General features: G+C 47.3%; 1 protein-coding gene across 4 annotated transcripts; it reads right to left on the bottom strand.

Annotated features, from left to right (window-relative positions):
• clk2a (CDC-like kinase 2a) lies at positions 1-11,185 on the bottom strand. 4 transcript variants are annotated; one of them, XR_009523902.1, is made up of 14 exons: positions 11,025-11,185; positions 9,961-10,160; positions 9,497-9,776; positions 7,940-8,033; positions 6,829-6,895; positions 6,043-6,159; positions 5,518-5,684; positions 4,738-4,832; positions 3,502-3,631; positions 2,733-2,815; positions 2,431-2,510; positions 2,262-2,352; positions 1,618-2,004; positions 1-1,587 (listed from the first exon to the last, which is right to left on the bottom strand). XR_009523902.1 is itself a non-coding variant. In XM_060042803.1 (13 exons), exons 2-13 carry the CDS (start codon positions 10,158-10,160, stop codon positions 1,813-1,815), a joined length of 1,593 nt encoding a protein of 530 aa, XP_059898786.1. In that variant the 5' UTR covers positions 11,025-11,185; the 3' UTR covers positions 1-1,812. The 4 variants fall into 4 exon arrangements, 3 of the variants coding, with proteins under 3 accessions (XP_059898786.1, XP_059898785.1, XP_059898787.1); XM_060042803.1 differs by having other exon boundaries at positions 1-2,004; positions 7,940-8,030; XM_060042802.1 differs by having other exon boundaries at positions 1-2,004.
• Positions 11,186-12,342: the final 1,157 nt, after the last annotated feature.

Raw genomic sequence — 12,342 nt, forward strand, 5'->3', positions numbered from 1 at the left:
CAGGGAGATTGTTGTGTTTATATATTCATAGAACTTTCTACGTTACATTGAATGTTTGGTCTTTTCAAACCGTGGGACTTTTGATTGTTACGTTGATAATCACAATTTTGAGTGAGGGCCAGTAAACATTTTCCTCCGGGGGAGTATGTTTCAGACCGAGGTGGCCCAGAAAACTGGCTGACACGGCAATCTTTGGCCTTCCACCACCAGGGGTGAAACCTATCCGTTTTGTGGCAAACAGTTCATGTGCGAGCGTGACTGCAACACACGTGTCATGATGCCATTGCACCTCCCAGCCCTAATCCGTCTGCGGGAAGTCATGGCAGTTGTAGGATTAGAGCGTCATTAGGGCGTCACCGAACACCACCGACACGCACATCACGCCTTTAAGCCTTTGGCCAGAACTTTACTGTAATTCTACACAATCATACATATATACACTTTTTAATACGCTTACATTTCATACAAAAAGAGTAATGTACAGGTTTTTAAGAGCGGAAGGGGGGGGGGGGGGGGGGGGTCATACAGGGTGACAAGGAGGTCATGGCCCGCTAATTCCAACATAAATATAACAACGGGTTAGTGCGTTGCCCATGGTTACCAGTAAGAGCTGTGCTTAATCTCAATGCAAAGAGCAGAGTTCATGGCCTATAGTCAATCAGGGTAGGGGGGGTTAACATTTTGTGTGATGTGGCGTGCGTTTCACAGCTGTACGACTGATGTTTGTGTGTTCCGGGGGGAAAGCTAATGACCCTTAACCCCAAAGCCCCCCCCCCCCCCCCCCCGCCCAACCATCAACACAAACATACACATCATCCCACACATAAAGAAAAACAAATGAAAAAAATTGCATACTGTAACAGAAACAAGTTAAATCCCTTCAAAAGACCAGCTACAGAGGCCTGCTGTTCTGGAGTGTTCAACGCGTCGCTTACAAACCCAGAGGACGGTGATCGAAGAGGGAAATATAAAAACACCACCATTGAAAGGGACAGTCCTATTATACAATACTCATCGTTCCAGGCAGGACACAGTTACGGCTCATTATGTAATACCTTGCTGGAGTCATCCATCCGATAGAAATGTGTCGTTTATTTCAATTGACTTTTTACTAGCTTTGCTCTGACCGCTGTGCCTTTAACCCCACCCAGTCAATGTACGGCCAGCATAGTGGAAGACCCTGCGTACCATGGGGATGACATCCAGTCTCCTTAAACTGCGTTGAGGACTCCTTTAGACGTCCTTGCTCGAGAAAAACAAAAAAAACCTCACCCTATATACCAGAATTGGAAGACAGGTTGAACCCCAAAACATCACCTTTTGATTTAAATATGAGTAACAATAACACCGCTTCTTAGAAAGGGCCGTTTTTCACCTGACATGCCGACCACAGGGATAGAAAGGGGCCAAAGGTGGAGTAAAGCTGATGAACGAAGGCAGGAGAAAAAAATAAAAACACTGTGTGTGTGCGTTTGTGTTTGATGGGCAGAGAGGTCAACAGTTTGGGTTTAACAAACAATCGCAGGGCATCTTGGAGCAGGATCTGTTTGGGGAACGTAAAGCGGGACAAGATTCTTCTTTGGTCTCCTCCAAGACCCCTCAGGGGCCCCGCGGAACCCCCCGCAGGGAAGGGAGGGGCCCGCGGTACCCCCCGCAGGGAAGGGAGGGGCGAGAGAGAAGGAGGGGCTCGAGTGCAGTCCAAAAATCACACTCGCGTCCAAACACCAAAACCAAAAGAGGATCCCCACGACCTCGTCTGTCCGTTTGTCTGTCTGTCTGTCTGTGTGCGTGTCCATCAGGCGTCCACGGACATCACCGGCTGATGTCGCGGTTCCCCTCCCAGTTCTTGCCGGCGGACGGGTCGGACCCGCCGCCGCCGCCCTCGAAGAAGGGGTGCTTGAGGGAGTCCCCCAGCGTCAGCCGCTTGCCCGGCTCGTACTCCAGCATGCTCTCGATGAGGTCGAAGAGCTGGTGGTGCTCCTCCGCCTCCGACAGCAGGTAGCGCTGGAGGGGGACCAGAGGAGGACAAGCGTCTCATTGGCTGAGGCAGGCGGGTCTGGGACGGGCACCTTGCTCTCACAAATTGGCACAAACCGACTTATGGGTTATGGTCATTGGATTACATAATATGCATTCTGACCTTTCTGAACGTCACCCCTCGACAAATATCCCATATTGCAGAGAAGGAAACTGAAACTAACAGAAAATTAAACCGAAACCAGGTGTTAATAAAAGGAGGAAAAAAACGGTCTTGTTCTTACCCGCAGGGGCTTGCAGTTCTCCCTGACGTACTTCCCAGCAGACGAGCTCTCATCCCAGTCTAGTCTGCCCCGGTAGAAGTACTTCTGCTTCCTGTTCCAGGGGAAAGAAGGAGTCAAAACAGGGTCCGCGAAGAGCCTTCATAATGGCCGTGTGTGCGCGTGTACTAACCGCGTCTTGCGGATCATCCTGGAGGGCACGGGTCCCAGGATCCTCTCCATCATGGCCAGGTGCTCTCTGTTGTCGTGTGTCTGGGGGAGGTCAAGACCAGCACATTACACACGTGGTGGGGCACAGTGTGTGTGAACCCAACTAGTATCTTATGGACAGGAATTAACCCGTATTGGGCGTCACAGGAAACGCAACAGGGCTGACAAGCAGCCGATGCATGGCCTACTTTGGTCATCACTCCCTGAGTGAATGTAAGTGAGTGAGTGAGTGAAAGAACGAGGGTGGGTGGTAGAGTGAGGTACCTGGAACAAGGTGAAGCCCAGGTAGTACTCAAACAGGATGCAGCCGATGCTCCACACGTCACACGGCTGGCACCACCCGAGCTCTGCGGGTTAAACAACGAAAAACAAACACCCCCCCAAAAAGGTTAGAGTGGGTACAAGGGTGAGAAACCTGTACGGAACCAATAACGCAGATAGTCATCTTGACAAGGGCCTTTTGGCCAGAAAGCAACAAGGGTTGTCAAACTTATAATGAATTCGAACTTAAACCAAACTAATACCGTTTTCCCGACGAATTCATTACAAAACAAAGAAAAGCGAGGAAGAGTCAGCACTTTCCAAACTAATGAGCTCATTACACTCTTTAAGGTGTTCATCTCCCCGAGGGTGTTGCATTTGTGACGGGTTAGCAGAGCACTGCACGAGACCATGTACGCATGCTCATTAGGACGAACACCACACGTCTCTCAATATAACTCTGCGGACCAGAGTAGCCGGGGGGGTCAAATTTCGACACATAAAACGCTTACATGAGATTTAGTTTCCGTGAGCGAGATTGGGATAAAAAAAAAAAACTGATTAATAAAGAAAGCGCCTGTGTGGACACATGAAGGTTTGAAACGGGGAAGGAGAACATTGAGAGAAAACGATCAGGTCCTTTATTATGATTTGATATCATTAAGGGGTTTCATTGAAGTGTCAGCGTGAATCAAGAAAGGCGTACTCAGTGTGAAAGAAAAAGTGTGCGCGCGCGTGTGCGTGCGTGCGCGCGTGCGTGTCTCGACCGTACCCAGTATGACCTCCGGGGCTCGGTAGTGGCGCGTGGAGACGATGGTGCTGTGGTGCTCGTGGTCAAAGGTGGCGCTGCCAAAGTCCACCACCCGCACCGCCGTGCTCTTCACCGCGCGCTCGTCTCGCTTCTGCAGGGGAGGCGCACAGCGGCACACAAACACACACACTTATCCATCCGTCACTAAGGCTGGCGCCGTTTATCCAAAGGGACCGAGATTCGACACGTCCAGAGGTCAATTAGGAGCCGATGGATGTCGCCGTGGGCATGTTGCTCGAGGGCCGCCTGCGGGAAGACCGTGGGTACGAGGGTACTGTGGGCTCCCACGGCACACAGCTCTCCTTCCTGTTTGTTTGAGTTGCTGCCGGTGTGTTAATCACATCTCCGGTGCGAGGCCTGCCACTGAATGTAGGAGCGACGGCGCTCACAACATGATAGGTGGTGCCTCCCGGTGAGGGGTTACCTTCCCGGCCTCCCATGGTGGCGCTTTAATGAGCCTTAACATCGGCTCCGCCACGTCGGCGGGCCTCGTGATGGGGTGGAAACGGCACATCAAAAACAGGTTGTGCAACCGGTGCCTCCCCGGAGGCCGGCTCCACTGTTTTCCTGGCAGCTCCTGCTGCTGCGGGAAAGACCCCCAGGGGACAGGCCGACAGGATTTGAACTAGAATGTGGGTGCATTCTGTAGTCAGTGGATTACCGTTGAGAACGTTTAATAGGCCGTGGGCTCTCGGTTTTTTTCACTGTAGCCGGGGCTGGCTGAGAATGAATGCAGACTCTGCCTTATAGTGACAGTCCTGACGACATTCTGTCTTAAGAATGTCATAACACTCGGCCCGAATATGGCAGCCTGTGAAGAAATGCCGGTGTAAAAGGTGCAGTATGTTGCGATTGTGTTTTTTGTTGCAACAACCAAAAAAGACTAGCCTTTTATAACTAGGTCAAGAGCATTCCTCAGAGAAGCCCTACTTGTTTGTTGTCCATGAATGAAAATACCAAATATTTGACTGGATGGTAGTTGCAGCAGATAACTACAAGGTAAAAAGCATTAGCAAATGGAAGCCTTGCACTCAGAAGTTGAAATGATGGTAGACCTGTCATCACCCATCATCCAGATAGTTCCACTTTTACATCAGAGGTGTCGAGGCTTGAACGAAACAGTGTGACACGCATCTCTCAAAAGACCAGGCCCCATCTTGGATGCGTACAAAACCGGCTACAACTCGCGTCGCTCACCTTCTCTACATTGTAGGACATGCTGAATTCAGAGTTGACGAACAGGATGTTCTCGGGCTTCAGGTCCGTGTGCGTCAGTTTGGTGTCGTGCAGGACTATAGGGGGAGAGATGAAAAATAAATAAAAGTGTTATTGGCATTGCTTGCATACACGATAATCCTGTCCCATGGTAGCCTAGTTGCACCCCGCCATGCTAACCCAACAACAACCACCCCTCCACCACCCATTGCACCACGGCCAAGAGATCCTGGTGTTGATTTCTTATGGAAGTGGAGGGTACAGCGTTGGGAACCAGCGAGCGACTCCCCCGGGTAGATGCCCTGCAGCCCAGACAAAGGAGGCTTTCACTGGGGACACCGTGTAGGTGGGAGAAACCGCGGGGGCGCGGCCAACAAGAATGTCCTTGATTTTCAGCAAGTAACTGTTCCAACCTTTGCCGTTTTTTTATTGTTACATTTTGTTCACGTGGTTTGGTCGTTTCAAGCCTTCGCAATAATCTTAATGTTATTCAGCATGCAGTAGGCAGAGGGTGCTTTCCAACACCCACCAATATTTAAACAATCGGGACTACAGACAGTTTAACTTGTTAGCCGTTGTATAAAACCTACACACGCCTGGATTAAGTTTCTGCTTATCCTGACAGAGGGTGTTTTGCTAATACACCACTGGGAAACAGTTTTGAAATCCAGCAGCAGCAGCTATGAAGTAACCTGTCTGACCAAAGCTGACGCTGTCCTCTTGGTTCTGAAGTTGTGATGCTGTACTGCGGGCCACACTCACACTTGACGGCGAGGCAGAGCTGGTAGGCCATGTGGCGGACCTGGCCGATGGAGTACGGGAGGTAGTTGTTCTCCTTCAGGAAGTCGAAGGTGCTCAGCGCGAGCAGCTCAAAGGAGATGCACATGTGGCCGTGGTAGTCGAACCAGTCGAACATCTGGATGCATAGGCTGGGGAGGGGGAATCAGGGAAACCAAAAGACAGAGGCAGAGACAGAGACAGCGAGAGGTCATCAATGAAGAATGTGCGGAATGGTATGCATAGTTGCCCTCTCTCCTGCCAATGGGGTCCTATTGATTTTTCACTAGCTCAAACCGTCACATCCACCGTGTTTTGTGAATTCAACAGTTATAGATCTGTTTATACATCCATATCATTCCACCTGAGGATTGTCTTCCCACTGTTAGTCACTGCTAAATGACTGTTCCTAATTATTGTGCATTACTTGCATCACTACATGTACCCGTCTACAATTACCAAACTGGTTTGCGGTCTCTTGCCGCCACAGAGCTCCTGACAGGCACTCACTGCTTGTTTTCCGGATCCTTCTCGTTGATCCGCTCCAGCACATTGATCTCCAGCCGAGCCGCTTCCTTGTACTTCTCCACATTCTTGATGATCTTCAGTGCGACATGGGTTCCGCCCCTGAATCAGGGTAGAGACAAGGCCACACCCTTTTAGAATCGAAAGGTCGTCCAGACCAGCACAGACAACAGAAATATAACACCAGCATTTTGGTTCTGTAGCCGTACGTGTGATCAATAAATCAGATGAAAAAAGGTAAACAAACTTCTCAAACAAAACATCCGGTTATGCATGGCATCCCTTTTCTCACAAACAGTGAAATCATACAAGAATAATTTGAATCCGTTTCCATGCGAAAATAACAAGGTTCCGCCCTAGTCTGAGGCGGCGCAAGATTTACGATCACTGGCTTCTGAGTGAAGGTGCCAAACTATAAATACCTTGGGCAACACATTTAAATTGAACATGCCAGTTTGGCACAATCGAGGTTATGTGCTGCCACATCATAACTCAGCTCAATAAAAGTCATTTTATAAATTGATCTGTATTCATGGCAGGTTTTAGAAGTACACCTCAACAAAATGACAATTAAAGCACTGAAATACACAATACGTAACACAGACAATATGGAAGTGATCAGATCATCATCAGGTAATTATTCTGGTTACACGCCAGAATGGGTCTGCCTCAGAAATGAGACCCCCAGAGAGAATCGAGGGGGAGTCTAACATCAAAACAGCTTCTGCTGCCTTGGTTCCCCCCCCTCCCACTGAAGCAGCTCCTACACACCTTCGATGGTCAATGCACTGCATCACCCTCCCGAAGGTGCCCTCCCCAAGGGTGCTGACGATCTCGTCTGTAACACAAGACAACAGAGACAGAGAGAGGGAGAGAGAGAGAGAGAAAGGGGGGAAAGAAAAGGGGAGAGATGGAGAGAAGGAACAGAGGAATTAGACATGTAGGGCCGAAAGCACGGATATATCTACATCATTTTTTAATATAACGCAAAAGGTGTGACAGGCGTCATCGACTAGCGCCCATCCCGCTTCACAACCGCTGCCTAGTGACAGCGGCAGGCTTTGAAAAACGTTGGCGATTAAGCTACGCCGAATGGATTACAAGCCATGGTGCATGTCAATGAAATAACGATAAAATGGTTGATCCAACAACCGTCATTAGGGCCATTTGAAGCCATCCAAAATGTTAAATCATCTAATAAGCGCGCAAGTGGGCATGGCTTGGTGCTCCACCATGGCTGATGCGTGGAACTGGGCAACCGTAGAACTGGACAAACTGTTCTACGGTTGACCACTTATGAGAGTGCTTCAATATAATGTCCGCCGCTATGCTAGGGTTTTGGGTGTTGGCGCCGAGGGATAAGCCAAGTCGGAGCCAGATGTAAACTGAAGAACAAACTGCTGATCTTCACATTCTGGGTTATGGCGAGCACAAAATTGTTAATAGATATGAAACCCGCAAGGGTTGCTTGTAACGCAGCGCGACAGAGCCGCTCGGCGATGCAACTGCTCTGTGAAACACGGTGAATGTTCCACAGCTAAAAATCTTCAAAAAAAATAGAATAACAAAATTAAAAGTAAACGAAACCAAAACCAAAAAGCCAGAAGGAATCTAAAAATCCTCCTGGGAGAAAACAACAAAAGATTAACACCCCACCACAACCACCCGCCTCTCTGCTGCTGTTCTCCAGCTAGAGCAAAAAAAAAAAAAAAGAGCGTCCTAGCCAGTCATCGACGACATCGTCATCATCATCATCATCATCATCATCGACATCGACATCAACATCCTCGGCAACATCATCAGGCACTTCCGCCCCGCTGTCAATTGTAATGTGAATACTCATTATGGAGAAGGGTTACGATAGAGTAGTGGCAGTGAGTACATCTCTCTTGCAGGACGTCCCCACTCCGACAGATCAGGTGCCCTTCCTCGTCGTCCCTCACACTCAGTGCCCGCGTCCGGCTGCCGCTCCGCTGCTTTCAGCCCCCCCGGACGCCATCGACAGCAGCCGCACCACACGACCGGAGGTAGGGACAGTGGTGGAGGAGGAGGGTGGAGTAGGTAGGTAGGTAGGGAAGGTAGGTAGGGGGTGGGGAGGGTGGATGAGGGATGGGGGAGGATGGGGGAAGGGGAAGAGGTCGTTTCGTGGAGGAGGGGGGGGGGGCGGGCAGCCGTAGCCGTGGCGGCGTCACAGGTAGAGGAGGAGGGAGGAGGAGGGGTTGGTTGGCGCCGTTGGTTTTCGTGGGCGTAGCCGGTGGGTGGGTTTGGTGGTGGGTCATGAGGCGAGTCACGCATGACACCACGCGTGGGATATATATAACGATAGGGGATATAGTTGCAAGGGAACAAGTCAAAGATCACACATTGTCCTCCACTCCTCTCCCCCCCTCTGCCTTGTATCTACGGCTGCTTACAACACAAGGAAGCAACCGGCATATCCATTCATCAACGCAGAGGGGAAAAAAAACAATGAAGACAGTTGCAGTATCACTAACTTCTAAAAAAATAACCCCTCATGTTAATGAGAGTACTATCCAGGTTGGCGGACTAAATGAGGTGACCATAGACAGTCAGGCAGGAGAGAGTTAACAGACAAGCCCAGATGTAATCCCTTTCTGAAATTAAACGCGCGTTTACTTTTCAACAACTGTGGGTAATGCATCTCCCCAATGTCAAATACGTTTCATATACTTCACTTGAAGCAAATTCAATTCTTTGATCGAACATTTTCTAGAGCTAGAATATATAGTGAGTCGGTGTTCCTATGAATTTAGATTAATTTATCAGTTGCTGTTGATCATCCGTGATAATTTTACAGCAATGCCTGCATGATCTTTACAGTGTAAATGAAGCTTGGATTTGGACAGATATATACAAAGTGGATGGGCTTTTTCTATAGAACTGCACTTTGTATGTATTGCCTTTTTTGAGACGTCATTGACATTCTTATCCATTGTCTATAAAGGCTCACTTCCAAGACAGTTATAATGAATGTCATGTACGACCCCGATTTGTCTCAATACATGTGAAGCAAGGTTATCTTTGATTTATTTATCTAAAAGGGTCTCCCTTGTTAAATGTAGGAGTAAATAACGTGCATTTTCACAGGGGGACAACAAAAGTGATGAGAATTTGGGCAAATAAAACGAAAATGTTCTACCAAAGTGAAATGCCACTTTAAGCAACGCCCCTTTTAACCAAAACAAAAATACGAACCAAGTAAAACCTGCCGATAGGACGAAGGACGAAAAATGAACCAACAAAAAAAAACATAAGAATTGTACTACTTACCCAGTCCAGGGGCTGTAAAAAAACAATAGGTTTAAAGAGAAAAGACAGACGGATAGGCCTGATTGACAGAGAGAAGAGAGAGAGGGAGCGATGGAAAGAGGGGGGAGGTGGAGGGTTAGGACACAAGCTCGGGTTGGGCTGTACTCACCGAGGAGGATGGGCTATAGGACCTGGTTCTACGCCGCCTTCGTTTGTGCTTACGCCTGCTGCCTTTCCGCCGGTACGACTCTTCGCGCTCCCTCTCGCGGCCTCGCCGGTAGTCGTACATGGTGGCCGTGAAGTCCCGTGGATAGTAAGGGTCGGCCGCGGCATGGGGCTCTCGTTCCCGGTCGCGGTCTCTCTCCCGACTGTGGTCCAGGCGTCGGTATCCATCGCAGCATCTTCTGTCAAACGGCCGCCGCTCTGCTGACCGGTTGTCAAAGCTGCGACTGAGAGCAAGGACATCACCGTATTAAACAGAGAAGTGATGTACAAATCACTTCTAATGGAACTCAATGTCACACTCTCTCAGCATAGCAGCTGTGGGACCAAGCAATACGTCGCAATAGCAAAAAGCATCAACAAAACACACCGTTTGGCATAAAGGCAGAGAGATAGGGCTTTCAAACATACCTCCTTGAACGTGCATAGCTTTCCTCTTGTCTGTTTCCCCTTCCCCTTCGATCTCGTTCTCTGTTTCGGTCTCTGTCACTGCTGGAGGAAAACGAAGGCGATCTCCGGTGCCTCGGTCTCCGACCTCTGTCTTTAAAACGATCCTGGTAGCTGCTTCGACTGTCTCGCTCCGAGGACGAGTAGCGTCTCGTGTGAGGCATCTAGGACATTTTAGACAATTCAGTGAGTATGTCGCCGTCAGTCATGTTGTCCCTGACCGAACTCGAGACATGTACCAGCCAGAGAATTGGTGGAACAATATTTAGTCCTAAAACAATTATCGTAATGATGAATGACTAATAATGCTGTTGTGACTTTTAAGAAGAGAATAATTCAGTCAAATCCAACACCTTGAATATAAATTCCGAAACTTTGGCCATTGTCAACAGTAGTGTGTGAAACTAAATGACGTATTGACGTATTCAAATCCAACACTACTTGATCAGGGAGCATTTGTTGAGGACAAACTTGAGATTTGAACTAAAAATAGCCATTTGCCTTGAGGGAACCAACAATGTGATAGCATCACGCTAACTGTCGACCGTTAGCTCAACACAACACACTAACGTTAGCGGATAAACCAGCCGAGAATCAAAATTAAACCAAACAATCCTTCCCGGTGGACGCCTTGGAGGTAGACATTTAAATGGGTCTATGATTGTCAACAGTAACTATCCATGACAAGATACGTTGGCTGACGGTGGGCTGCATTTGAATGTTGCAGTAGCAACACAGTCGTACGCATTGAGTATCCATCACAATGACCAGCCTCCAACGAAATGTCCTTACCTAGTAGTCTAGCGATAGAAATAAAGATAAACCTAGTTGCATTGCACCGAGCACAGTGACATTAGAATATTGCAAAGCTAGCTTGTTGTGCTAGCGATGTTGACTAACCAAACTAATTCGACCGCCATCTTAGCATACGTTTAGCAGCTAGCGTTAGCAACCAAACGCGATACGATTATCCATGTAGTTAGATAAACGTTCATAGCATCGTTTATATGTTCCTATGTTTCCTTTACCGTTTTAGCAGCGAGGCCTGTGCGTTTATCCCACAAGAAATCCGTGGTGGCGCTTCGGTGCTTCTCGTAATGATTTTCTCTAGACGGTTTATCTTTTCTCCCCCAAGCCGCTAGGAAGCGTCTTCTTGTACTGGTTAGCGCTGGGCTGACAGCGGTGCTACGCCTTCTTTATCGGGTAACTTAATATTAGACATCTCGTCTCTAGAATAATACAAAATCTCTAGAATAATATTGAACATTGCAACTATAAACAAGCAATATTGAACATTGCTTGTTTATAGTTCCAAAACATAATGATTAGAGTTTTTTTCTATTCAATATTAAAATAGTCTAGGGTCAATTTTTAATGTGAACTATTCAGATTGTGAATGTTAAGGGATATTTATTTAAATATAAAAAACTTCACACCATTGCAAATCAACACATTTATATAAAATTCGAATCAAGTCTCTAAGCATTATAGTTGGCCAAAACAGTTTTTAGACCCACATGAGCACGGCTGACCAAGAAGAGTTTCAGCATCATCTTTTTGGACAGATCTGTAGTCCCAGGTCAACTCTGTGACAGCTTTGACCCGCCTGCAAAGTTCAAAATAATACAATAAGAGGCTCATTATTTGACAGCAAAACAGTCATTACAGCTGTTTGATAAAATAAATACAACACAATAACAACTCAGAACTACTTACTTGCTAGTAAAAAAAAGGTTAACCAGGGAAACCTGAGGTCGTGTGTGTCCATAAAGACGTATTGTTTAAACAAGTTTGGGTTGCAGCTATCCTATAAAAGAAAGGACAGAAAGTAGATTAAATCTGAAATAAATTAAAATTATTCCATAAAATAGTACTGTAACTAGAGTATAACGCATGTTGTGTTATAAATGTAGAACTAACATTATAGCGGGCGACATTTCTCTCCATATTATCATCAAGGATGCAGCCGTGTTCCTCGCCATCAAAGAAACATCTGGATGTAGTCATGGGAACCATGGAAGAAGCAGGTTTCTTTCTCTTTGAAGGGTCCTTGGCTTTAGTCGTTTTAGAGGCTACAACATTCGTGGGATCAGAAAGATATACAAATCAGTCAAATTAAAATAAAACCCATAGAAAAATACTTCATAAAAAAGAGGGCACTAATATGAATGATGTTGCTCCGAATATTTTAGCCAAATTTCAGTAGATGTGCCGGACACTAATGATGAGCGACTCCTGTACTTATTTTGTTTATTTACTGCGGTTCTATGTGTTCCCAAACCAATACATTAAGGACATTTCATGTAATTTGTTTTTAGGGTTACCACCACTTAAACCACCATTCAT

Source organism: Gadus macrocephalus, chromosome 22, assembly GCF_031168955.1.
Source record: "Gadus macrocephalus chromosome 22, ASM3116895v1".
Classification (NCBI taxonomy): Eukaryota; Metazoa; Chordata; class Actinopteri; order Gadiformes; family Gadidae; genus Gadus; species Gadus macrocephalus.